Here is a 27,119-nt window from a genome sequence, read left to right as displayed (position 1 = left end):
GCTTTTGCACAACAGTGACTGACCGTGGCCAAAGGCAGCTGGACCTGGAGCTGGGAGCTCTGCACCATCCCTGGAAAGAGGCTGAGCCACAGCCCTTCCAGGCTTCTCAGCAGTAACCTTCCACAGCTCTTCTCTGTGGCTCAGAATTTGTCTGGGGCTTTTTGAGCTGTAAATACTGAGCAATGTCTTATGTTAAAAATGGCCAGAAGATACCAAATTAACTTCTTAGCTAGGTCAGCATCTTGCCTCTGATGGCAACCAACTGCAGCTGCCCAGAAAGCCTACAACAATAAAGACAGCATATATTATTATTGTGGCTTGGAGGCTTTCTAAGCTAGATTTGGTGTCATGTTCATTTTTTTCATATATATACACTTGTCCAATTGCTTTAAAATCCATTTGGAGATTTTTAGCACCTTATGGTGAGGAGTTCCACAGCTTCACCTACTGGGAGATAAAATATTTTCTTTTGTACATTCATATTTTAGTGTAAATTATACTAAATGGTAAAATATCTAACAGGTTTCAAGCAGCTCCTCTGCCAAACGAGGCTTTGGTAAAGCCAAGGAATGAAAAGGGGCCATGTGGTGTTTGACCAAACTGCAGCCAAATGCCTCAGCCATCCCAAAAGATACTTCTTTCTCATTTGGTATTATTTACATTTTCTCAGCTGCCATGTGCATGTGAGACCAAAAAAAAAGGCAGTAACACTTTTGCAGATTTGCACAATTCTGTTCTGAGTCCTGCAAGGTTCAACTGCATCCAAATGTGTTCTGTGACAACGCATTTGTAACACCATAGGGCTGAAATACACCCTCAAAGGGACAAAAGCCCTGCACAAGGGTCTGTGGGGTCCAATGGAGCTGAGAACTGTGGAAAAAGCATCTGAACAATTGAGGGAAAGGAATGAAGCAGCAGAGCACTGCCTGTTACATGTTGCCCTCTCATGGCGAAGAACACATAGTGCAAGCACAAAAAAAAAAAGCAGAATTTGGTCTAAACGAACAAAAGGACAATTTGCAAACAATCTGCTTTAACCCGAGTGAAGTCAAGGTGAGCAATGATTATTTAATGGTTTGGAGAGAAGCAGTAACGCTGTGGGACTGATGCTGCCCATCCAAGCAGGGTCATGGGCAGAAGGTGCTGGGCATGGATTTTACTGGTGTGCCTCCATCAGAACCTGGCTGGTTCCCCCACACCCTGGGGTGGCAGCTCTCCAGATTTCACCCCGTGCTCTGGACACAGCTCCCCTGGCATGACAAAGCCACAGTGCTATTTCAAGGTGTCCTTTAAGAGCTGGGATGAAACTCATCTCATAGTAGAAAACACAGAAGGGAACAAATTTGAACCATTAAAAATCTGTTACTTAACAGAACAGACCTGAATCTTTTTGAATCTCAGTCTTAAAACCCTTCTAAAAGTGACACTCATACATGCAAGAGGCACTGAAGACAGAATGAGTTTCCTGCTTGTGAGCATCAACATTTTTGTCTTGATGATAAAAATTTAGCATTTATTTGAAACCAAACCCAGTTCTCCTTACTTGTGTCAATGAAGACAGCATCCACATAGATTTTGGTACAGAAGGAGCCCAAGATAAATCCACAGGCTGGCCCAAATACCAGCATCGTAAACAGGATCCCTACAAGGAGAGAGAAAAGAGATTAGTGCCAGGCTCTGGTTATTCATTGCAAGTTGTTCTGCTTGTCTGCTGTAAGATGGTATTACCTCAGAGATGCCAAACACATAGGGACAGTCTCTGTGTTGAGTGCTCCAAGCAAAAGAACACCCTAAATGTGTTTTGCTTTTCCATATCTCTTCAGGAAAATGAACAGATGGAGGTGTGATAATGCTGAAGGATTTCTATTGAGCTGAGGAGACAGTGTGGACATATGCTGTGTTTTGGTCGGCTGGCTGCTCTAAAAGATGTCTTACTCAACAGCACAAGGTAAAGCAGCCCTGCCTTCTCCTCACAGGCAACTCTGTCTTTGCCACCTCCAGTTCAAATCCTGGTAGACAGAATTTTCAAACATTAGGGACAACAAATCTATCAAACAAGTGTTGTCACAGACTGCTGGATAAAGTCCCTTTACAGAAGTAGGAGCACTTTTCCACATCTGTGAAGCCCTTCTCCCCATCAGACACACATGACAGACATTCTGCTGTGTGGATCTTCCAGCCTCTCACAACTGCTTGTTCTTTCTGCAAAACCTGGATGGAATTGCCAGTGTAATGCCAGGAGAAGAGCTATTATGAGTAAATTACTTATTTGTTTCAATACAGTATTTAGAAGCATTTATTTTCACTCCCATTTTGGCCCTGAAACAGGAATGCTACAGGCACAGCGCCAGCTCTCAATTATCCAAGGCAGAAAGGCAGGGGGACACAAAGATAATCAGAAAAAGAAGCAGCAAAGACAACAAAAAACATTTGTAAATTAGACAATAAGAACATATTAGGTACTTTCACATTTGGGATAACAGCAACATTTGGGAAAAACAACAAAAAGTCCCCCAAGCACCCTTGTAAATGGCTTTCTGAAGGGAGCAGGGACAGACTGAGCAGTGTGCAGCAGAGCAAGAGCTGCCTGTTCCCTCTGGAGGAAGGAATGGACCTTGCTGATGGACCCATGTGCCTGGTGAGAGGGACACCTCAGCAGACACATGCCAGCACCAGTCTTGGTGCCACTGCACTTCAGAAATGGCCCACCAAGGACCTTATTTGCATCTGGGTGCTTTGCTCACTCTCCTAATCTCTCTGGGGGTGTTGCCTGGCATCTCAGTGCATTTATAATGCATTACATCACAGCTATCTCAGCCCTCAAGTTCCTTATCTGGAAACTTTTTAATTCCCAAGCTCCCTCTCTGTGCATTTCTCAGGAGCTGGGGAAATTATCAGAGCTGCAAAAAAAAAAAAAATTCTCAGACCCCCATCCCCAGGCAAGGCAAACCACACCTGCCAACAACAGCTTAGCCAAGCAGAATAAACTTGTATGGTCAGAAGCAACTTCACCTTCATTTTTATAATGCAGGGTGTGAAGTAATTCCTCACGGTTGCTGGCACTGGGACCTGGCTGGATTAATAACCAGGGACAGAGCAGAGGTGCCCCCAGCCAGCTGCTCACACAGAAACCCAGTGTGTTAAAGCCTTCAAGGCTCTCACCTAGAGCACGAGGGACAAAGGGAGGTGGTGGGAGGAAAAGAAGTGCCAGGCTGTATGAGCTGCAGGGAGGGGTCCCTGCTGCCAGGGCAGCAGCAGGAGCTGCCAGCCCCTGCCCAGTCTCTGCCAAGCTCAAAGCTGCAGCAATGCCACCCTGCCTCAGCCCGTGCTGCCAGCTTAAATTAATCCCCAGGGTCTCTGCCCGTGCTGTCCCATGTCACAGGAGGAGCAGGCATCTCCCCTCCTGCAGTCACCTTGTCCTGGGTGCTGGGTTTGTGCTCCATGATCCAGCAGTACATTGGGGAAATTGTGCTCCTTGAGCAACAGAGCTGCTTAGGAAGCCTGTGCCTTTCTCCTCTGGGGATCTATAAAGCCTCACAGGGGAGATCCCTGGACACCTGCAGAAGCATTTCAAGGGATGTGAAGTGAGGGAAGAGACAAGCTGGGAGAGAAGAAAAAAAGAGATTTATTTTCCCAGCACACCTCAGCCCCATCTCCCCTCCCTCCCAGCCCCAAGGCCAACCCCACTTGTGGTTATACAGTTTCCAACAGGATTTTCCAAAATATCCAAGTCACATTTTTTGTGGGCGCTAGATGGCATCAGTGTTTGTCATTCAGCCCCCAAGAGCCAGGTGGAGCAGGCTGGGTGACAGTGTTGCCCATCCTTGCTCCCAGAACACGACGGTGTTCCCGGGATCCTTCAGCCCCATGGAGGATGCTCTAGTAAGAAATGCAGTGACCCTGGCTCAGGGAAGAAATGCTGATGTCTGGCTCCAGATCAGAAGGCTGAAGGATAGCTTTATTAAAACTATACTGTATTACATTAATATACTATTTAAAGGGAGACTATCCTATTCTACATACTTCTTACTTACCTATTAAACTCATGACTCTGTGCTGAGAGCCCGAGCCACAGCTGGATCCTGAACCCAAATAACCTTCACCAGAATCCAGCCCAGCCATCACTGCAGGTAAACAATCTCCACACCACATTCCACATGGGAAAACAAAGGAGTAGAGATAAAGATTGCTTTCTCTTCTTCTCTCTGTGCTTCTCCTGAGAGACAGAATTATGTCTCTCTGTCCAGAGAAGGTGAATGTCACAGGGTGGCACTGTCAGCACCTACACATCTGCCATATACACACTCAGGCTGAGCCCCTTCCCTGTCTGCATGCCAAAAATCACAGCTTTTAGGACAAACTGTTCTCTAACTGTTAAGTTTTCAGGCACAGAGTTGAAGGAGACAGCATGTGGCAGAGATTGCCGTGGCTACTCCTGTGGTGAATGAGACAGCATTCAAATACTTCTGAAAACTGAACATTAATTACGAATTTCTATGTAAATATGGTCAAGCACATATGGACACACTGGGCCCCATATCAGCTGGAGCAATGACAAATGGAGCTACTCAGGCAGAAGGACAAGGGCCAGCCAGTTCTACCTTGCGGGCAGCACCTTTGGATGTATCAGTGTTGGTCTGAGGAGGGATAAAGTTTGTCCTGTGATGATCTCCAAACCACTGAGTTGTCTGACCATGTGTGTACAGCAAAACCACAAAACTGGTGTTTGTTTCATGGAGCAAAGCCCAAAACAAAGAACATGGAAAAAGATCCTTCACCAAAAGCGAACAGGAAATATATTCCGCTTTTCCAAAAGCAGGGACCTGTGGCTGGTGATCCAGCAGCATCAGGAGATTGCAGAGAGAATTATCTCATAAAAAGGCCAACAATGAGAAATCTGTAGCCAGTGCAGGCACAGGTGACAGATGAACACTGCCCCTCCTCACACTATTGCATCTCAAAACCACCATGCCAGAAATAAGCCCTGTCCTCGGTTATTGAAGTGCCTCATTTCATACCCTGGTGGCTGCAGGAAGGCACGAATTGCTCTGCCATGTCCTCACTAGAGGGCAATGTGGGATAGAGCATCCACTGAAACACCTAACATCTTGCAACAGCTATTAAATTATTGCTCACCTCTAGGCTAGCTTTAAAAACAAATGTTAATTTTGTTTTCACTGTTTCTGCAGTTTGTTCTAAAATCAAGAAGAAAACAACTGGTTCACCCCGTGCCCTTTTTATCTTTTTTTGAGACTCCAACAAAATCATACGGTTGCAGTAATAGTATTTTACACTTTAATTCACAAATCAAGCAGATTGTGGAAAAACCCAAGGCATGGACTATCACAATGGATAGTTCAGGGTCTGTACAGAGCAGGACCATGCTCAAGGATTGATGGAGCACGCTGCTGGGCACAAAAGCCAGGCTAATTAAGCAATTGGGATAGAGGATGTGGTTGAACAGCTATGCAGAAATGAGGACACAAGGGGAAATTAGGCAAGTCTGAATTAGCTTAAGACATCCTTCCTCTTTTGAGAAATCCTGCACAACTGCTAGCACCCCTGCTATTAGGAGAACACTTTCCACATCACCCACCTTGTCATGCAACAACAAAGCTGCTGCTTAGTACAAAAGGAGGTCTTGCAAAAGCTCTTTTCCCAGTGCTGGGGCTGCTGCTAAGAATTAAAATGTGTTAAATTTGTGGTTAGCTTTAATACCACTTGCTTGGTCTTTTCCCATGTTTCCCTCTAACTTTTAGATCAGTCTGATTTGATGGAGCCAGAGGACACTGATACCAGGAGCAAACAGATCAAAGGTCCTATCCTGGCTCCACCAGGCTCTTGGGAAACTCCCACTAATGTCAATAAAACCAGGGATCAGTACTAAAATTTGATGGTATTTTTATTTTTAATCTCTGGGTTATTTTTCTTAATTCTTACTATATTATGGCAGTTCTTAGAAGTACTTCAGAGAAAAGAATTAATAAAAAAAACAGCTCTGTCCTGGGACAATTCAAACACTTTGTCTGGTAACTCCCAAACACTTCCTTCCAGTTTGTATCCTTAAAGCACAATGACATCTTAGTTTGGAAACAACTAATAATTTTCAGTTTACCTGTTCTACTCCATCAGTCTTCCTGCCTCCCAAAAAGGCAGAGAAAAAAAAAGCAGTAAAGCAGGCTGCACTAAGAAATCAGAAATGTTTTCCTCATCTTTTCAAATGGAACAATTTGCCAAATCCTACTTTCTCCTGTCAAATAACATTTTCCTAGAGCTGAGGAAAGGATTGAGACAGAGGCCAGTATTAGATCTGACATTTTGTGATGAGACTTTATCACTAGTAAGGCCCAAGACTGATAATGCAGTTTTCTATTAGAGCAGAGGGAAGGAGCAGCAGCAGGCACCACATCTGTGGAGGAATGGTGGCACAGAGATGCTCTGAGTCACACAAAGTACACAGAAACCAAATTGCAAAGAGGGATAAAAGCTGTCAGCATTTCAGTAATAAAGAGCTGTCCCTTGGTGTTTCAAATTGCTTTCCAGTAGCAACAGGATCCTGAAACATGAGCAAACCTGTGCTGTTCACAGGGCAAAACAGGCAAAGCATCACCTCAATCCCTGTAATGAATTAACTGGGGACAGTAACTCCCAAGGGAAGCCCTCCTGGATGGAAATAAGGCATCGAGGGAGACACTGCAAGGCTTGCAGCCAGAGGCACCTCGGGCACAGTTCACTGAGGAAAAGAACACGTGGGCAGCTGAAGAACACCAAGTCATTTCACTTCAAAGCCTCAGCCTCACCAGGGGCTGAAGACATGAGGAAATCTATTTTGGAGAGCTGCCAGCATGTGCCAGGGGAAGGTGAGCTGGGTAGGTGAGACAGGAGGAGGAAAAGCAGCATCTCCCACAGCAGGGCTGGCTATCAGAGCAGGAACCATCAACAGTGACTCACACTTCCAACCATGGGCAAACCCTGGTGGAGCAGAGGACACTGCTTCATTTAGCTATGGGGCTGTCACTGGTATCAACTGGGTACCCTGGAGCCAGGTTGCTCCTGCCTTGGCATTTCCATGAAATTCAAGTGTGGAAGATGATTCACTGTGCTCCTAAGAAGCAGCACACCTTCAGCAAAGCACGTGGTCAGAGAAATACCTCCTCCCCCCTGCGCCATCCCAAGGGACAGCTTTGGTGGGCAAAAAGCTGATCAGTTTGGAAGGTGAGGGAAATTGCTGCAAAACATTGTCCTTGCATCCAGTAACTACATCCCTGAGGAGGAAGGGAGCAAGGAGCTAAAGGTGATTTCTGTCAGCAACTGGGTGGTGCAGTGACCATCACAAACCACAGGTTTTGGGGTGTGTGGGGGAGGGCACAGCACAGACCCCACTTGCCATGGTCCTGGGATAGCATCTGGCCAGGAACGTCGCCCTCAGCCCCTGCCTGTGCAGGAGCAAGCTCTTTCTAAAAGCACAAGGGGAACTGGCTTTGCAAAGCACGAGATAATCTCAAAACCCTGCTTGTCCCACATTTCCTGCTGCGTGGAGGGCCAGGCAGGCCAGTGTAAAGGGATTACTGGAATATCCTAATTCAGGGGCTCTGTGACCTGCCTTTAAAGAGACACCAACACAGTCTGTGGGAACCAAAGGCATCCTGGTGCAGACTGGGGATGCTGTATCCTCCTGCACACCAGGGAGTGGCTCTCAAGGGGATAAAGGTTCTGTGTTCACACCTGGTGGGCAAAGCTCCCTGCTTTGGATTTTCTCTTGACTTCCATCAGTTGATGTAACCTCAAAAATGCACAGTAAGGGTAAAGGGAGAGAGTTTCCTACCCAGATGGCTTCTTGGTACAGCAAAACCTGCTGGAGTGACCCAGCACTGCCCATGCTCTCTGGCAGAAAGTGTACCCATGAGCTGCCTGTGCCCACAGGAGTGGAGGGATGCCTGCACTCCTGCTCAGCCCTGGGTCTCTCATACCCACCTTTGCTCATTTACCATGGAAAGGCATCATTTTCCCTGCCACTCAGCTCCCTGTCTACACAACCAGCTGCCCACCATCACCTCCTGCTCCCTTACAGCTGCTGCTCACGCACACAGGCTGGAGGAGAGGTGAAGAGCTGGTGCTGGCTGGAGGCGTGTTTTGATTTGTTCTGCCTCCTCAGGGCACCCACTGAAGCCAAGGGAATGTTCAAACAGGCTGGACAGATGTTTCCAAGTGCCTGCAGCTGTCAATTAATGAGAAACAACTTTGGGACAATTCGCTTTAATGTTTAGTCTTTGTTCTGATGGGGATCAAAGCAGCTCCAGCCCTGTACTGGCATGAGGTGGGGAGGAGTGAAGAGGTTGGGGGTTCATCCCATCTGTACAGTAGCACACACATTATTTATTAGTCCTTCCTTCAGGAGCTCAACACCAGCAGACCCCTCAGACACCTGTTTAGGGTTGCTCAAGTGATGGCAGAGACAGGCACAGATGTCCTGGAAGTCCCAAGGCAGTGAGAGGCTGAAATCCCTGCTCAGCCATTCCCTTCACATGGACCACTCACTGCATCTCGTTACCTTCCTACCTTTTAACAAAAGCTAGTCCCTGCTTGTGACATACTGCAAGATGCACAAATACTATGCAGTGCTTTAGTTATCAGGAACACCAAATATGTTAGAACAAAGTGAGTTTTAGTTCTGAGCTCTTCTCATTGATTCCACTGCTACAGCTCACTGCCTGCATCTGCGTGTGCAACACAGCACTTGGAGAAAGATCCAACAGCACTGTCCCAAGGCATCCTACTTCTCACTGACAGGCTTGCAGCTGCTTTTGGGCCAACAGAGCATCTCCAGAAAGCCTGCAAAGCAAAAGCATGGGATTGAATCTGACTTCTCCCATTTCCATGTAACCACTTGTGATGGGAAAGCCATACAGGGGTTTAATTCTTGCAGCCAGTGAAAGAAATTATTACAGAGTTTGAAATCAGGCAGCCTTGGATATCCTTGGACATCCTCCCCTCTTCTCTGATCAAGCCTTTCTGTCAATGTATCAAATCAGTTTCAGTAGCCTGTAAAAGCCACTCTTGCTTCATGAATATTTGGGTTTTTAAAACAAGCTACTCACCCCTGTATGCAAATACTGCAGAATGACTTATTTACCCCTGTGTTTAATAAAACTTAGTAACTGTAGCTAAAGCTGGTTGGGGAGTTTCATGTACTTACTTACAAGAAGCAATAAAACCATGCACCCATGCTACAGATATTACAAACTTCTAATATGATTCTTCCAAGGCTCGGGACTGCTCATGGCAGTGGCTTTTTCCCTGCCTGCTGGAAAAGACTATTTCACTACTCCAGAGCAGTTTTTGTTCTAGCCTATATTTAACATTCAGATGTTTATCCCTAAAGGGGTTGCTTGAACTTGAAAGTATCTTACATGAAGGCTTCTCCCCAGACTATCAGGGACATTTTAAATATTGATTTCCATCAGAATTTGGGATTTCTCTAAAGAAATGTTTGCTGACTTAGAGATGAATCTGCTTTCTATAAGCAGGAATTTTGCCTGGTGAACCACCCTGCATTTTCAATTATTACCAAGCCTTAGGTTTGTTTTATCAGCAAATCCCTGTCCTCAGCACTAGCAAGGCTACATGTGGAAGGATCAATGTTATATCAACAACTGACAGTCCCAGGGGATCCCGATGCACACACAGAATGTTTGTGGAGTGGCACAGAAGGGGATTGGGCTTTTGCATTAGGACCACAAGCTCAACATCCAGCCCCAGATTCTCCATAATGACTAGGTGCACTTGCAGCAGCTCAAAACACATTCATGAGCTCATTCTGATGAGCACAAAAATAAGGAAAACCCAAGCCAAACAAAACAAACACGCCCCCCCAAAAAAAAAAAAAAAAAAAAAAAAAACCAAAATATAACCTTAAATCAACCAAAAACCCAACCCAGAGCTCTATGCATATTGGCTTTTAGGTTCCTCCTTTATTCAGCTGCTGAAACAAGATCACCAAAAAGATGGCAAAAAAACAAATCACACCATGAGAAAAGCTCTACAATCCTCAAAACCGTGTTTGCAAGCAAAACAAAAATTAAAGCAGCCAATTTGTAAGCTCTGCAAGGTAAAGTGTGGGGATGTGCTCACTACAGAAGTCTTGGGATTTATCTGGTCACACCAGTTAACACTGGGAACAAACTGTTCCCACTCCAGTTTTCCTCCCTACCATCTCAGTCCCCTCCCAGGCAGCAGAGGCACCTCTTGCTGCATTTCTCTCCTTACTGATGGGAAGCTGGAGAAGAAATTTGCTTATGCTAATCAAGCCCTGGCACCAGCCACACGAGAGCTAATCCACTGGCAATCTCCATCAGTCTCTGCATATTTAACCAAAGCAGTGAACACTCACAGAGGATTTCGAACGCAGTGGCATTGTTGTAGCAGTGTTTTCCTACTTGAGCTGCAATCACTCCGATGCCCTGTCTCTTAATATTTACACACACTCTACGCACAAACCGCGTGCAGAATCACATCAGTGCATGCAAGCGAGGTGAGAGCCTATGAAAACACACACACATTGATTTAATATATCTCCCTGCACCTAGTGCTGTCTCCACGCTCTTCCAAAATGCTCATCTTCATGCTAGTTGTTTCTATAAGCCAGCATCTTTTAAGATAGACATATTGCTTAATCCTCACAGAAGATTTGTCTCCTTCTGCAAAGGTTTTACAGGTAGTTGGACATGCATTGCGAGAGATTAGAGACTCAAGCTGAGTTAGGAGAAGTCTGAAAAAAGAAGCTCAATAGTCAATTTTTCTGCCATTTTCTGCAAAAAGGAAACAAAGAAACGAAGTATGAACCCATGCTCTGTCCAGTCAGGTGCATCACAAAAAGCCAGTGCTGAGCGATCTCCAAAAAATAAGGACAAGCCACTTGCTCCACCCACCCTGCTGGCTCACATTCCTGTCCCTGAAACTTGCTTGTTATCACATCAGAAGGAGGCAGCTCAGTTGAAGAAGTGAGTACAAGCACGTTCCTAACTATAGCGTGCAAATCCAGGGCAGGCTATTTCCACCCTGACGCACGAGCCCACGAGCCACGGATTCCACTCCTCCAACATACGGCGCAAACGCACCAGCCGTAGCCGTGGGCTTGAACCAGCAATTTCCACTTTGTAAGCAATTTTCCCCTTGTGCTAATTACCTTGGGAGGCAGCCACCAAAGAGACTTTGGAAGAAAAAAAAGCCACATGCTCCAACGCCAAGTATGGTTTTTTTGAAGGGCTGGAGCCGCACGCCTTTGAGCTGTGCTCATCTCCCCCCAGCCCTTAAACACAAACGCCTCTTCCACCAAACCCACGACGCCTCTGCAGCTACAGATGGGCAGATTTCCTTGTGTTATTTCCCAGGAATTGTGCCAACTGTAGGTTTGTATGGAAATATACTTTTAGGGCACTTTTCTCTCTACAGGACTGCAACTCTGCTCTGAGTTTGCTGGCTGATGTCCCCTTCAATATTGGGTGGTTTTGGTTCTACAGAAGAGCGTAGGGATACATTAAAGATCTGCACAAAATTCTTCCCAGTCCTCTCTTCCCTGCTTGGACGAGCTGTCCACTCCACCTACGAGCACAGCCTGTGTTTGCTAACAGACATGAGACTCTTTTGAGGCTCTTGTACATTTTAACCTCCATCACTTGAATTCTGCACAAGTCAAGCACCTCCTTATACTCTAAAATATACTGGAAAAAAAGCCCCCTAAAGCTCATGCAACTGAGAGTACAATGAGCTATTCACACATGATTCTCACAGCCTGTAAAATGTGAATTTTGGCATTTGGAAGTTGCTGCAACACCACCTTCCCTTTTTATTTCTTTCTTTTCAGCTGTGTACTGAGTTCAGAACAGATGCAACATGTTCTTTTGAGGAAAGAGCTGCCAAAACTGCCTCCCTCTCTCTCTAACCTCAGCCTTGGGGGTATCCCTTCCCATCCCACATACCTTAAATGAGAGCACGTTCAATTTCTAACTGAGGTTCTATGTCAATACAGGCAGCTTGCTGCTTTTCTAAGCAATGATTAGTCAGGAAGAGAAGTTCAGCTCTTTTCTCCCTACTGGACCTCTGATATGTCTGCCTCATCATTTGAAAAACTCTTCCCTGCAGAATTCCCCTCTGCCCCTTCCCACTTCTCACCTGACTGCAGCAGAGGGCCACTGCTGCATTTCCAGTCTTTTTCATGCCTCTAAAAGCATTTGCTATTTCTTTCTTGAGATGACAACACCTAGGATTTCAAGACCTTTCCTCTTAGCATCATCCAAAGAAAGGATTTTCCAGGGTTGGATGACACAGACTCATCCAGTCAGGTCAGGTATGGTCCTGGATACCCCAACAGCCCACAGCTCCCCAGATCCTGCTCCCCTCCCAGCTGATCAAGCTGTTACACACACATACATGAGTAATCCTCCATCCCAAACAGAGCACCTGCTACAGAATGTGAAGCTCTGAACAATGGGTGAAAAGTTCATATTCCTGCTGTTCAGGCATTTCCATGCCAAGGAAACATTCCCACTGCCCCACATCACCCCTGCTCCAGTGCTTCCAGCTCAGCTGACAGCTCCCTGGAAATATAAGCAATTCTAATTTATTTTTCTCCTTTTGTTTCGTGTTTTCTCAAAACATCTTGGAGGAAAAACTCAGAACAATTAAAGATGTAGTATATGGTTTGTTCATCTGTGAAGGAAAGCAGGAAGAAAAGAGCATCCAAAAAGCAACAATTCCCTAAGAATTGCCAGGGCAGCTCCTGCCCTCCCAAAAGCCATCAGCACAACTTCCAGTTTTAGCAAGTTTCACACATTTTGAGATGTCTGTTCGACTCTGCTTGGCTGCTGTGCAGGTACAGACTACGCTGCACGGTGGAGGATGACTCAAATGACTCACAGGCAGCTGGCACTGGGTAAGCCCATCCTAAATTTCCGAGGCAAGGAGCAGCCTGGGAATCACCAATGACGTCAGGCAAGCTGCTGGGAAGCCAGTGCTGATAACAGTTATCTGCACCCACCATTTAAGAAAGCGCCATGCTTTCCTCTGCACAATAGATTAAATCTACTCTGGTAATGGCTGAGCTGTCAGGAAGGAAAGGAAATTGAAAACAAAACGTGTGTTGTTCTGCTTCCTCATATTGCAAACGCCATCAGAAAAAAGTATTTGCTCTTGGACAATAGTCATTCTGTGTCCTGACCCAAATCTCACTGAGGTTTAGGGGAACTCTTGCACTGATCTTAACAGGCTTTGAATCAAATCCACCATTTGATTCTTATAACAGATAAATATTTGTTCTTACAGACATTTAGGGTGCTGGCCTGGGACCTGGCAGACTTGGCTTGACACAGGTATCTCACATCTCCTTGCCACCCATCTCCTCCCTCTGAAGTACCCCACTGCAGAGCTGCTCAGCCCTTGGCCATGCACAGGTTGCAGCTCCATCTGGTTCCTTTGGAGAGTGGCAGGAGGAGGCCAAGGTGTCCTCAAAGCATCAGTGGGGATCACTGTGGGGCTCTAGCTGTGCTTTGTTTCATGGCAATGCTACTTCTCAACTAGCTCTATGTAAACTTCTCAGCAAGAGAAATTTTGGAAGTCTAAATATGTATTATTTATGCACTCATAAATAATATATATTTAGACTTTCAAAATTTAGACAGCACTATGCTCCCACAAAAGCTTCCAGGCAGGCAATAGGGTGATCCAGTCTGACAACCCCCTCCAAATATCACCCCCAATTACCCCATGTGGGGAAGTCTGAGGGATGCCAGATGCCAGTCTGTTCTGGGGGGTGGGGAGACTGGCTGGATGCAGGATAATCCCCCAGTCTAAGATTACTTCCAATGTAATTGTTTAGCAGTTGCTTGCACTATCAGCACAAACCCTGCAGACTGGATGCAGAGGAACATACTTCTGAGAGAGTGTTATTCAGCATTTCATCCATCCCTGGTGCACAGCCCTCCCTCCTCTTGCCAAAACTACAGCCACATGGCTGTTATCCTGAAGTTTCTTACCAAGTCAGAAGCTGTGGGGAGCTGCCACCCTCTTCAGTGCTGCTTTCACAATAATATTTTCTTTTGTGCCAAGGAGGACCCTGTCCCTGAAGAGTCTCTTTCTGCCCAGGGGAGAGAACAGCTGCTGCTATCATTATGGGCTTGTCTCCCTCAATTAAACATCCACAGCCACAGCTGAAAGATGAAACAAAAGTCCTCTTCCAGCCCTCCAGGAAAGGGGTTGGATGGAGGCTCTGGGAGAAGACAGCAAGTCTCTCACAGTAGACCTGGAATTGCATTTTAAGTTGAGAAGTGAATTAAAAGCTGCTGAATATCCCATCTAAAATCAATCACATCAGAAGGGCCCAGTTAAGGGTGTTTAGTGGGAGGCTGCTCTTGCCTTAGGGAAGCAACCCTAGTTGGCCAAGTAGGATGAACGTAGGAAGGTCCATGATGGCCTCTCGTTACTGAAACAGGTTATTCAAAATTCTTTGTATTATTCCTCCTCAGTGACCTTTCAGGAGCTAGTGTGACTCTGCAAGGTCACTCTTCTGGGAGTAATGGCTTTAATGATAAATACCCGATTTCCACTTTGTTCAGACATGTCCACCTCTGAGTTTGCTACTTTTTGATGGGCTTTATGTTTTCCAAAGGGTGAAGGTGTGGATTTGTTCTTTTGCCTTTCTTTTCTTTTATTTGTTGGTTTGGTTAAAAAAATACCAACTAAATTAATACAAGCCTCTTAAATTTCCAAATTTTTATCTTCAAGTGGCTTCTCTTCACAAGCATCCTTTCATCCTGATTAGACAAAAATGGAGTTTTAACCAACCAAACAACTGCAAATATCTCTGAATAGTATTTCTAAGAGTCATCTTGGTGCTGTCACTCCTGCTCATTTCCAGTGAGGTTCTACTAATGAATTCATGTTGACTCTCTAATTTCTCTGACTGTTTATTACCCCTCTTCCAGCAATCACCTCCTGGAAGATGTAACTCCTTAGGACTGCATAGGCAAATGAACTGCTTAGAAAATGAAACTAGATTCAGACAACCATGCTATTCTGGCTGGATCTGAGCTGGACTCAGAGGTTTATAGAACTTGTTAGCATCCACATGCTGCACATCCTGCCAGCTGAACTGCACTGCTGCCATTTCCAAGGCAATCCTGTGAAGCAACCAAGTTAAGATACTCATACTTTTAAAATAATGCAGCTAAAAAAACTGCTGCAGCGAGGAATCCTAGAGAGTCTGTGACAGGAAGCTGGAAACAGCAATTTCCAAACCAGAAAACAGAGCTGCCTCTTTTATCACCATTTCACAGGGTTTATCTCTACTGCAAAGTCCTGGTACATGGAATTGGTCAAAAATACTTTGATGGACCGGTGCGCCACTGGAAAAATGCAGGGGATGAAGCCAGGAGGCTTTATGAGACTGTGGCTGCTTATCCTGACTTTAATTTTTGGAAGATGAAAAAAAAAAAAAGGACAGGATGTTGAAAATTCTCCCCAGAAATTCAAAACTGATCACATTATTTAATTTGGGATCGACAAACCAGTCGCTTCTCCATGATGAATTCTCAGAGTGTGTGAAACCAAACTAAACTCGGAGAGCCAAACTAGCGATCTCTCAGCCCCTTTGTTCCCAAAACTCCCTGTGTGGGAAGTTTTGCAGAGAGGGCGGCAGGGCCGCGCTGCCGGCCGCCGCTGCCAGGCCCCGCGGACGCGCTTGGCCGGCCCCCGCGCACCGCCACACGTTTCAGCTGGTGTGGCTTTGGACTGGGATCTACTTTCGTTATTTTTGGCAGTTTGTCGCATTCTTTTGGACAGTAATTACATTTTCCAGGGCAGGCTCCCTGCCAGAGCTGGAAACGATGACCAACAGGCCCTTTTTAACCACCTGCTACGATTCCAGCCTTGATTAGTTATTAATGTGCTGTGGGAACCCATTGCAAGAACCACCCTTTCTGGTTATGTTACCAGGCTGGCTTCAGGGAGAGGGAGGCTTGAAAGGAGATCAGGGAAATACCACAAGCAACAAAGACAGAAATTGGGAGGTTGTAGAGAAACCACAGAGATTTTGTAGAATGGTACATGAGTGTGGACCAGTTTTTAAGTGGGGACTTGCTTTGTCCCCACTGTTCCCACATCAGCTGGGACTGAACAGCTGTGATATGACATGAGCAACCCAATCCTGATGATAGCTAAAATAGAAACAAAACTCCTCGTAAAAATCTGGGGGTTCCCATTTTCTTCTTGTATTTTAGCTGACTCTGGGGAATGGGAGGCTTGAAGCATTGGGTTTCTGCAGGTGTTGGGCACCTTCTGAATGCCTCCACCCAACAAACATCAGCTTCATGGGCTTATTCATATTTGACTGAGAGCAGGGGTCTTAAACACACTAAATTCTTATGACTGGCAGGAATATGTTTTCCTGGAATAGGTCTGTGCTAGCTCCCAAGTAGCAACAGCCTGGCCACAAATGTTGTTTGTATTTATAGACATTGAAGATGCTTATTTCAGGGTATCACAGAGAGATCTCAAAGCACAGAAGTTCATCTGTGGGTTGGTAGGATGTAGCAAGTTCACCCTGGCAGGAAAACCGGTCTTTCAGTCTGTAGAAAACCTCTAATTTCCTCCACCTTTTAATTTCTACCGTCTGATTTTTACCATTGCCTTGCTTCCAAAAAAAGAAATTATGGTTCAGTGGCACATGGGGATCAAGCCTTGCATGAGGACAAGTCACACTGTCTCTCACTGAGGGGAAGTAAGAGGCTCTTGTCACTGCGTATCACACATTTCAGGTATTTTCTTCATTAAACCACAGAGGACAGAGGATTGAGGCACCAAGAGGCTAAGGCATATGACCAAGGATATTCACAGGGCTTCAGGGAATGAGGGATCCTAATCTTCCACCTCTTTTCTCCTGAGCTGGTATCCAGAAATGCCCAGATTCTACATTAGATACTTTAAAATCTGCTATGATGGATCTCTTCTCATAGTTTGTGCTGTCACCCACTGAAGTTTATGTCCCCCTCCTTTTAATAATCAAGTCTATATTTTCACTCATTGAGCACAGAAACAAGGCAAGGGTTGGCACACATCACAGGCACAAGGGACACAGGTGCCTGGCACCTTCTCAAAGCAGCAGTCCCAAAGTGAGTAATCATAATTACACTCAACAGGAATTTCTACTCTTCACAGGTACCAAATTTTAAAAGAAATGTGACCAGCAACATTGCTGACGTCCTGCATAGCATCTAAAACTCAAGAAAAATCCCCATTAATCCTGATTTAGGCCCACTTAAATGGCAGACTTCTTTGCAGACTTGGTCATGAGCATGTATTGTCCAGGGTGCCTTTGACGACTCTCTCACTCCTTCAAAGCCATCAGGATTTCTCCAGCCAGGCTTTCCATGGCATCCCTCCCAGCTACAGCCTGCCAGGGCTGGTTTGGAGCTTCCCTCTGAGTAGATCTCAATAAAGCTACCCACAGGATCTTGGTAAAAATGAATGTGAAACTCTGCTGTACACCACCCAATCTGCATCCTGCAGGGGATACAGGAAAACTACTAACTTGGTTTTGTAATAAAGCCTCACCAATGGAATGAGCATCTCAGGGGAACATTCCACCTTCACTTTCACTCTATTCTTTTATCATCTCCCAGAGGTTTTTAGTAATAAAGCCAGCACTATAAAGATCCAGAGCAGACACACAGAAGGCACTCTGCATTTTTTGTGAAGGTTTCTGCTTTGCAAAGCAGCCATATGTCTGCCAGAAAGTTCCCTGCTCTGCTCCAGCCAGCGTAACCTGAGCTGTGGGGAGAAGGGGACTTAATTTTTCACATCATCCAGGTTTTGCTCCTTTTCTCAACTCTAAATGCATTTAAAGTTAATTCTTGTCTTCACTTTTTTCCTTTACCTGATCAAATCCATGATTTAATACTGAGATAAACATCTACAGACAACTTGGAGGTTCCTCAGTGCATGAGGAGTTGCCAAGAGAAGAAAAGCACACCGCCACAAGATTTAGAGGCTTAGATTGTTCTGTGGAAGGTTTGGCAAAGTAGCACAGTAAAAAGAAAGATTTTTCCATCCCAGTGAAAATAATTCCTTTAGTCCAATGTCGAGACAAATCATCAGCCCTTGTGATTTATTTTGCCAAAAGAAACATTCCCAAGACACTTCACTGAAATTATTGAAACATTATGTGTTGATAGAGGGGAAAAGTAACTACCTAGAGCTTGTTTCATCTCAGTACATTATATAAAGAGATCTTTTGTCAGCACCCAAAAACATAATGTTGACAACCTTCTGTTGAATATTTGGATAAATTTGATGCAAAACACTTCAATTTGAATTTACCTTACAAAACACCTGTCAACGTGAGACGTGTCCAGCAGACACAACCCAGCAATCATCCTGCAAGGTTCCCTCTGCAAGCCTGATGTGCCTTGTTTTCCCAGCAGTAAGGTGCAAGGATCACAAAGGGCTTTCTGATCTGGATGTGACCTTTATAAATATCCTTAAATATGGAGGTTGTAGCAGAAAGTTCTAATCACTGCATCTTGGCAAGACTATGAACAAGACTGTAGCAGGGCATTTCTTTAAGGGAAATTACTTGGGCACTTAAGTCATGGAGTGTTTTCATCTCCAGTGACTAACTGAAGCCTTCAGGCAAATTATTACACCTCTCCATGTAGGAAAGATAAAAGTTTTCTTTGACACTAAATGACCATTAAGCATGTAATACTAATAGGGGACAGTAACCATTAAGAATTGTAACTGAAGTGTGTGCCACGAAGGACAGTTAGGAAATATGCAATTTTCACAGTCTAAACAGGTTAGAATCCATCTAGTTCATGACTTCAGTAAGTGAATCACTGCTCTGCATTACTGTGGCAAAGCTGTTGGGTCACATTTACTTGATCACCACAGTCAGTGTAGGACCGCTCTTCCTGGCTTTTGCAAGGGGATTATTTTCAGGTATCCAGATGTACAATTTTAAATTCATGCTCACTGTCAATACTGAACTAGTGAACAAGGAGAGAAGATGAAGGTAGGGAAAAAATGCTGCATGTGAAAACCACTATTCTTTTCAGTAGCAGCTGTAATACACAAAGAAGTACTGACTGACACAGTCTGAAATTCGAAAGCCCTTCAGGGACACAGAGATCTATGATGCTGTTTATAAAGGACCCTTCATCCATCCTGAAGTGACAACACTACACAGGCACTGCTGCAAACAGTGTGTTTAATCCTGCCTTTTGAGTGCTCTCTAGCACTGATCCTGCTTTCTACACACTGCTGGATAAGAAACGTGCTGCAACCTCCTCGTCTGGCCATGGCAGGCAGTGAACAGAGCCCTGTCCCCCAAACCACCACTTTGTGCCACTGCTCCTCCTCCACAGCTCACAGAGGAGAGCACTTGTGGTGCTGTCACAGCAAGAAAACATAATGTGGAGAAAACCAGGTCACCTCTTGGTACACAGAGGAGCCAAGCCATTCCACAAACCTTTACAGCCCTTTAATACTGGCATTTGAAGCAACTCTGGGCTTGCACAGAGGTGCTGGAATTGAAGAGAGGTTTTAATGTGTTTGAAAGGGGGAAAAGGAGCTTGATGAGAGCTATGCTGCACATCTCAGCTACAACACCTACACATCTCCTCACCTGCCCCTGAGACGGGCACAGAAAGTCCATCCCTTTGCATGGAGGAGCTTGCTGTTGTTTCACTGCTCTCACAGCTTTTGTCGTGGGTGATTATGAGACCTCAAAAACTTTCCAGACTGAGCAACTCCACTTCCAAACCTCCCAGGTGCTGCTCACTCAGCACTTCCAGAAAATACTACCAGTGAGGCATACATTCTTATAACCTGCCAAAGAATGAAGAAGCCACTGCCATTATTAGCCCAGGTATTAGAGCATGTGTCCCCCATCTGCCTCCAGGAGACCACATCTCAATTGTTTTCCTTGCCAGGGAAGTACCTGTACCACCCTCTGTCTGGTCCCAGATTTTACAAGTGACTACTCCTGAATTGGAACCAAGCTAAAAGTTTCCAAACTTCTCCCTAACTGATATGCTGGATTAAGGTCTGAATTTTATTGCTCTGAAAGCAAACCAGGAGGAAAAAAAAAGAAGTGGCAGGAGTAGTCAGAAAAATCACATTTGTTACACACTAGAAATCCACCCTTTCACTAATGAGTGCTTCTCTCTCCACAGAGGTTCTCAGACACATCTACATAAGAGGCTTGACTGAGCTAAGCTCTCTGGAATATGTGTCACACCAGACCCAAATCACAGTGCTGTGATGCCATGGCCAGCAGCAGCTCAGTTCCCAAGACTTACCTTTTTTGCACCAAAATAGCGGTTAAGCCTGAACAGGAAGTTCTGAAATATTCATAATGATGGAATTAGAGGTAACACTTAATCCTCATTACTCACTGTTGGTATTTAGGCAGCATACTGTCTGGCTCGTGAATAATCAGAGGCAGAAGGCAAAAGAAGTTAATATATGTGAACAGGGCACTGTCATTTCTGAAAAGTGACTCTGTGCTGCCTTTTGGCTCTGTGTAATCTTTGTGGGCAGAGGCAATGCAAATTCCTCTCCCTTTACCTGTCATTGTAAAAAAAATTAGAGCTGGCATGAATAAAGAAGAGAGCAGACAGTTCCATCACATTCTGCTTGGATACCTGGAACCACATTTCCAGTGAATGAGTCGCATCCAAACTCCCTGGACTGTTTAAGAACAGTTTGGTGGGAGTTCTCCATTCCTACACCACCAGGTCTGCCCAACAGCAGCAACACATGTTGCTCTAAGACTTAGTCCACAGACAGATATTCCCTCTGAAGCACAGCCATGACTTCTTTTTTTACTTCTCACTATGTTTTTTGCTAGCAGTCAAGGCAGCTGGCCGAGCCATCAGTGCAAAGGCATCCTACGTCCTTCCAGTCAAGAGGAGCCAGATTAGCAAAGACCTGTTCTGTGCTCAGTCACCTGGCTCATTTTGGTTTAGGGACGGATCAGAGGAGCAACTCTGCCTGCTGGGATCAAGGGTCAGCATCTCTTAAATACCAGCTAGAGAAATAAACTGCAGCTGACACAGCAGAGGCTAGCAAGGTCACATTTCTATGGCCTTGGTTTAGTAACAACACTCATTTCAGGGACTGGACATTCCACAGTCCTTGAGCTCAGACTATTCTGGGGGAAAAAAAGGTCAAAATATTGTCTTTCTTCCCTCTGAAAAAAGAACAAACTGAGAGCAAAATACCTACATCGCTTTCCACTGCTGGCCAACAGCAGAGGAGACAATACAAGCCAAGATTTTGGGGTCTTCCCAGCACTCCATCAGCCAACATAAACATCATGTTTATCTTGCAGTGGGAAAGGTGCTGTGCTTTATCTTCCCTCTACTTCTACAAGGACCTGAGAGCAGCAGCCAAGCTGCTGGCACATCTGCCCCCATCACACAGATTCTTTACCCCTCAGCCATGCTTTTCTCTCTCTCCTGGATGAAAGCTCCTGTTTCATCCCACTGTCAGGACCAAGGCAGCTCACTTCCACTCAACTCATTAAAGCCCTTCAAGAATGGAGGCTGCTGCTGATAAAACCAGCAAGCACCAGGGCTCTGAGCAGAAGCTTTGACTTCACCATCTAAGGCATCAGCAGGGTGAGGGAGAGAGTGGTGTCCAAAGAGGCTCCGTACCAATAAAAAAGGCTTAAAAATGGACTGTCAGCTAGTAAAGCCCTTCAAAGAACTGCAGGGAAAGCACTTTTCCTTCTTATCCTCAGGAGTATAAAGATGATTTATGTTTCAGTGCTGCCACTGTAAATGAGGACACATTGGGTACCACCACGTACTTCACAGGTTCTGCAAGTCATCTCAGTGATGGGGTGACAAAGGCACAAGTTCAGGATTGCCACCACAGACAGGGCTGTGACAAAGTTTTGACCAGAGCACAGACACTCCAGCTGGCTTCCAGCCTGCCAGCACTCTTATCCCTGTGCTAGCAGCCTGCCAAGGGTCAGAGAACTGATCTCCAAAGCAACCTAAGTGATGAAAGCAAAACCTGATTCTCAGCTTGTGAGTCCTGGCTTGCATCAGGAAAGTTTAAAGGCAGTTCAGCTACCTGTCACATGGCAGAGCAGCCTCTGTCCTGAAATGACAGGTGACGTGGGTCAATGCTCAGGCATCTCCATCTGGTTGTGAAATGCTCTACAGATGTGGGAGAGGAGGCAGTGTGACAGCTCTCTGGTTTGTGCAGAGGATGCTGCAAGGTAGCAGAGAAAAAAGAAAAGGAGATTCCCTCATCAGCATGCAAGAGTGTCAAACCGTCAGAGCCTGTCCTTCCCACCACTGGATTCTGCCCTGTGGAGACAGAGATCTGTGAGTACAGAACAAAGCAGGAGTTTCACCTCTGACATTACAAAAAGAAAAAGAGCAAAAAGCCTGCTGCTTGCTCCCAGCTCCTCTGGGCCATCCCTGTTGTGTGGGCAGCAAAAGCTGATTGCAGATTGCTAACAGTAGTCACCACTGACATCTTCAAAATTGCCATTTGCCAGTGATTAATTAATGCTGCCTGGGTACAGACTGTATTGTTAATTAAGCTAAGGGGGACTTTTCAAAAGCAATACTGGTGAGTGCTACACTATGCTGGAAGGGCTGAACATGGTTGTCTTTCCCCACCAGAAACAGGGAAAACAAACAAACAAGTAAAGTATAGACCTGAACAAAATGGGTCCTAGTACATTTTTAAACAGATCACATTTGGTTAATTTCAAATAAATGCTATGCAATCTAATTTCTAAGGCTAGAGACAGGAATAATACAGCCCTGCTGTGTTGTCTTCATCTGTCTTCTAATAAACTGATTAGAGCCCAACATGTTAAAAGCCCTGTGCACCATTATCTATTATTCAGGTCCCTAAAAGATGTTAATTAACCCACATGTTCTGAGGAGCTCCATTGTAACACATACAATAGGGAGCCACATGGCACAGTCAAAGCACGTGTTGCTTACTCATTTCAACTTAATTACATGGGCATGATGCCAGGGTGGTACTGGAAGAAAAAATACAGTATGGCAGAGACAATGTCCAGACAAACACATCAGCCTACAGTTCATTATTTTACCAGGAAAAAACACAAATAAATTCACCTTTCTCTATTTTTAGCAACAACAACAACAAAAATAACCCTCATGTAGCTTAGTCAGAACTAGGTTATGTCAGGAAAACCTGATGTTAAACAAGACAAGTTTTGGTTCAAAAATAAGCACTCAAAAGAGTTGATCCTACCATGAAGAAGACCTGAAAGAAAAGTTCTTTTTAGGTCAAAATGCAAACCAGAAACTAAAGGAATCGTAGAAGGAGATGAAGGGGTTTTGACTCAGCTCCTGGTCCCTAAGCCATTGAGAAATGAGTGGAAAGACTAAGAACAAGAAACTTCTGCATCAGCTCCCTCAGCCATGGCACATGCATGCCCATCACAGATGAAGCTTCTGGACAAATGCATTACCCAGACCCCCACCAAGCATATAAAATATAAAATCTTTCAGAATTTCATCAGAAAATAAAGTCTTTCAGACTGTGAAGTTCAGCATACTTAAGTGATTCAGTAATGGTGACAAAACTCTCTCTCCCCAGACTGCAAGGCTTGGGAGTACATGATAACTGTAAGAATTACATTTCTGTTTGAACATGCTAAAATAACATGTGTTCAACCAAAAACAATGAGCCGCAGCTGTTTGCACTGAAAATTGAATTTCTTCCTAAATCTCACCCTGAGGTAGACAATCTGCATGGAAAACCTTGTGTCAAGCTCTGAAAGCTGGAAAAGCTGTAAGCACTAAAACTGTGCAGTGCAAAGGGACACAATCGGCTGCAAGGCTGCTTGATCCACCTCCAACACTGCAAAGCCAACATTTAACAGGACATCAGGTACACACCCAACCTCCTGCAAAGCCTGAGGTACATGAATGGTGTTTTTTAAGCCCAGTCCTCAAACAGAGAGATGATGAGTGCACATGGGGAAGGTGTCTGAACTGCTGGGGATTGGTTTCTCAGTGTGAATTCTTTGGTTTACGTGGTGGTGCACTAGTGAGAAAAGCACTGTGCTGAACATCCACCCACTGCATGGTTTAAAATACTTAATTTGTGGAACTGAGGTGATGGATATCAACATAAACCACTAATAGGTGTAAACTGCTGATTTGGGCCAGCCCAGCTATCAAGAGATAAAACTACCCACCCCTCACAACAGATCAGAGGGGATGAAAGCCAACACCGTGGACATTAAGCTAACTCACCTCTGTCTTGCAAACCTCTCTCCCTACTTGTTTTACAACACTTTCAAAAGAAAGTAAAAGGAAAAAAAGACTGAATAAACCCACGGAGTTTTCCTATAAGGCTCCAAGGACCATGGGCAGGTGAGGCTGTAAGAGAAGCACGGCAGCCCCTGGCAGGAATGGATCCTCCTGCCGGGATGCACCCCAAGTAACTCAGCCGGGTTTGGGCAGGAGCACAGCCAGCTCCTGCTGGAAGGGGTCACACAGAGCAGCTGGCCCCACCTGAGCTCTCTGCAGCCCAGCCCCTGGCTCAGGGCTTGCTGATAAGGCAGGACTTTACTCAGGGGCAGGAACTGATGCTGTCCTCCAGGGCTCCCATGCTCTGTTTCCCTGCCATAAATCAAAGCCAGCTCCATCAATCTGCTAACATAAACTGCTGGTGGGAGCTGTGCGAATACAACACATGCAATGGGGAGTTTGGAGGGAGCCTACCTCATCTCCTAGTGCTGCTGGTATGTTTTTTTAAAGCTGTTTCTGAGCTGCTCCATCTGCCAAGCACTTGTGATTCCAGCCAGCAAAACCACCCAGCCACTGGGAGCACGTTACTTTGTGCCACACAAGACCTTTGTGATGGAGTTTCAGATGTCTGTGGCGTTGGGATTTTGTACTTAACTGCAGAAGGACAGTTTGTTCCTTGTTCTCAGGAAAATGGAACTTGAAGACATGAAAAAATTTGTATTAGAATTTAATGTTAAATGAAGAATCTGCAAAGGTTACTTAACTCAAACTGTCCTTAAATCCTTGTGTGTTCTAGGGAACCAAGTATCAGGGTCAAGTTATCCCATGTGTACTTACCAAAGATCTCATTATTTCCTGACATACATAGAAATTTGGAGAGGAACAGGCAATTTGAGGTTCTCTTCCTGCTGAATCAAAGATTTCCGTATACTGGTTCAGCTCCTGCTTTCTCTAATACAAATATTGAGCTGTCTCTGTGTTTCCTCTGAAGTCTGAGCAGTGGAGCCTTTAGAGATGGACCACTGGACTGATGATGGGTTTGACCTCATCCTTTTTTTTTTTTTTTTTTTTTTTTTTAAAGGAGAAAAACTAAACAAATAGAAGAACTAAGTAGTTGCTGAAGTAGCTACTCAGCAGCACAGGAAGCTCCCATCCAAGGTTTATTCTGCTGGCAGAACTGTGAACATGCAGCAGGTCCCCTGGCAGGAAGGGAATGCAGCAGAACCACCAGGATTTTATCTATCTTATGTCAACCCTTCTGCACATCCACCCAGCAATTCCTATTGCTGACAATGGCAGTATTTTATGGTCACCCCCTATCAATGCAGATGCCATTAATATGTCTGTGTCTATTAGTGTAAGCAATAGCACAGTGTTAATTGAATGGCCGAGTGTTCATTTCATCACACATTAACACTGCTAAAAGTTACATAATTCAGTTCCCAGGGAACATTTTACCTCAACAAAAAAAAGGTGGCCAAGACAAAGCAAACCAGCTCCTAGCAGCTTCTCCCCTCTTGGAGGGCTGTTATTTAATCAGCTTTTATTTCCATTATTTATCATGGGGAAGCAATGGTGCCGTTTCAGTGGCTGTATCTTAAAATGTAATAAAATATGGTTGTGACACAACAATACCTGAATCCTTCAGCCAAAGCCTGCATTTCAGTGTCAGGATGTACAAAATATTAATCATCTGATGCAGCTGCTGCCGTCTTTGTGAACAGAGCATATATTTCACTGCACCCTGGCACGTCTCTTCTCCTGAGGGCTTTTATTAAAAACAGCCTGTGAGTTACTGAACCATTAAGGTTTCCAAGCCAGGAATTTGACCCAATATCCAGGTTTATAATGCTCTTGGAAAATATTTAAATCAACGAGCAGACCCAGACCCTTAAATCACAGCAAAAGAACACCTGACACACCATTATACAACAAATCTTTTTTAAGAAGAGGTGGCTGATAAAGCTTAGCTCCTGGCATCATTATTTGCAATGTTTTATAACCAAGGAGGCCAGGTTCCTACTTATGGATTAGGTCACCAGACAGAGTCAGAAAACATTAGGGCTGACAAACTCCTTCTTAGACTTCATCTTTGAGTCATGAGTTTCACAACACTTTAATTAAGAGGAATATTAGCACAATGCAACTGGGCAGTGGGAACAGTGCTTTGCTTGGAGGGGAGCACTGAAGGGCCATCTCTGATGAGGATGATGATGACAATGACCATGCACTTGGGCTGCCAGGGCTGGGTCAGGGCTCTGCTCCTGCCTTGGCCTGGCACAGCAGTAGCAGCCCAGAAGTGGCTCCAGCTCCTTGGAGCACTGCAGCTTTTGGACAACGTTCACCTGTTCAGCCCAGACTTTTAGAAAAAGGAATACAGAAACACAAAGGAGGATCAGAACATTTCTTTTGGTGTCAGTGTCACTCCTGATGAGAACTGGGTCATTGAAAAAGAGCTATTTCAGCCATTATATCCAATTACAAAAAGGAATCAGCATCTAAAAATAAAGCTTTGTGTGCCTGAACTATATTAAAGGCAGATAATTCACAACCAAATAGAAGAGGCCACCTTCCCCAACAAGTCGAGTCTGCATCTCTGCTGAGGTGTCACTGAAATGTATCACGAATGTGGGAGCTGCATGCAAAGGACAATAGCCACAGCTCCTGAGGGATGACACCACTACACAGCAACCTCATTCTTGGACACTTGGAAAACAAAGAACTCCACAGCACTTCAGTAAATACTGCTGCTGAACAGAACTTGTCTGCTTTGAATTCACTGGTATAACTAACTCAAGAACTGGTCAAATA

The 27,119-nt window shown here is 45.0% G+C and overlaps 1 protein-coding gene across 1 annotated transcript in view; it reads right to left on the bottom strand.

Annotated features, from left to right (window-relative positions):
• Positions 1-27,119, bottom strand: part of SLCO3A1 (solute carrier organic anion transporter family member 3A1) — a 130,891-nt gene that overhangs the window by 28,065 nt on the left and 75,707 nt on the right. The window contains exon 3 of the mRNA XM_077785924.1: positions 1,544-1,642. Coding sequence (XP_077642050.1) covers positions 1,544-1,642 — 99 coding nt within the window. The remainder of the gene's footprint in view (positions 1-1,543; positions 1,643-27,119) is intronic.

Source organism: Lonchura striata, chromosome 11, assembly GCF_046129695.1.
Source record: "Lonchura striata isolate bLonStr1 chromosome 11, bLonStr1.mat, whole genome shotgun sequence".
Classification (NCBI taxonomy): Eukaryota; Metazoa; Chordata; class Aves; order Passeriformes; family Estrildidae; genus Lonchura; species Lonchura striata.
Note: the sequence above shows the minus strand (reverse complement) of the source record. Positions and strands in the feature narration are given on the sequence as shown.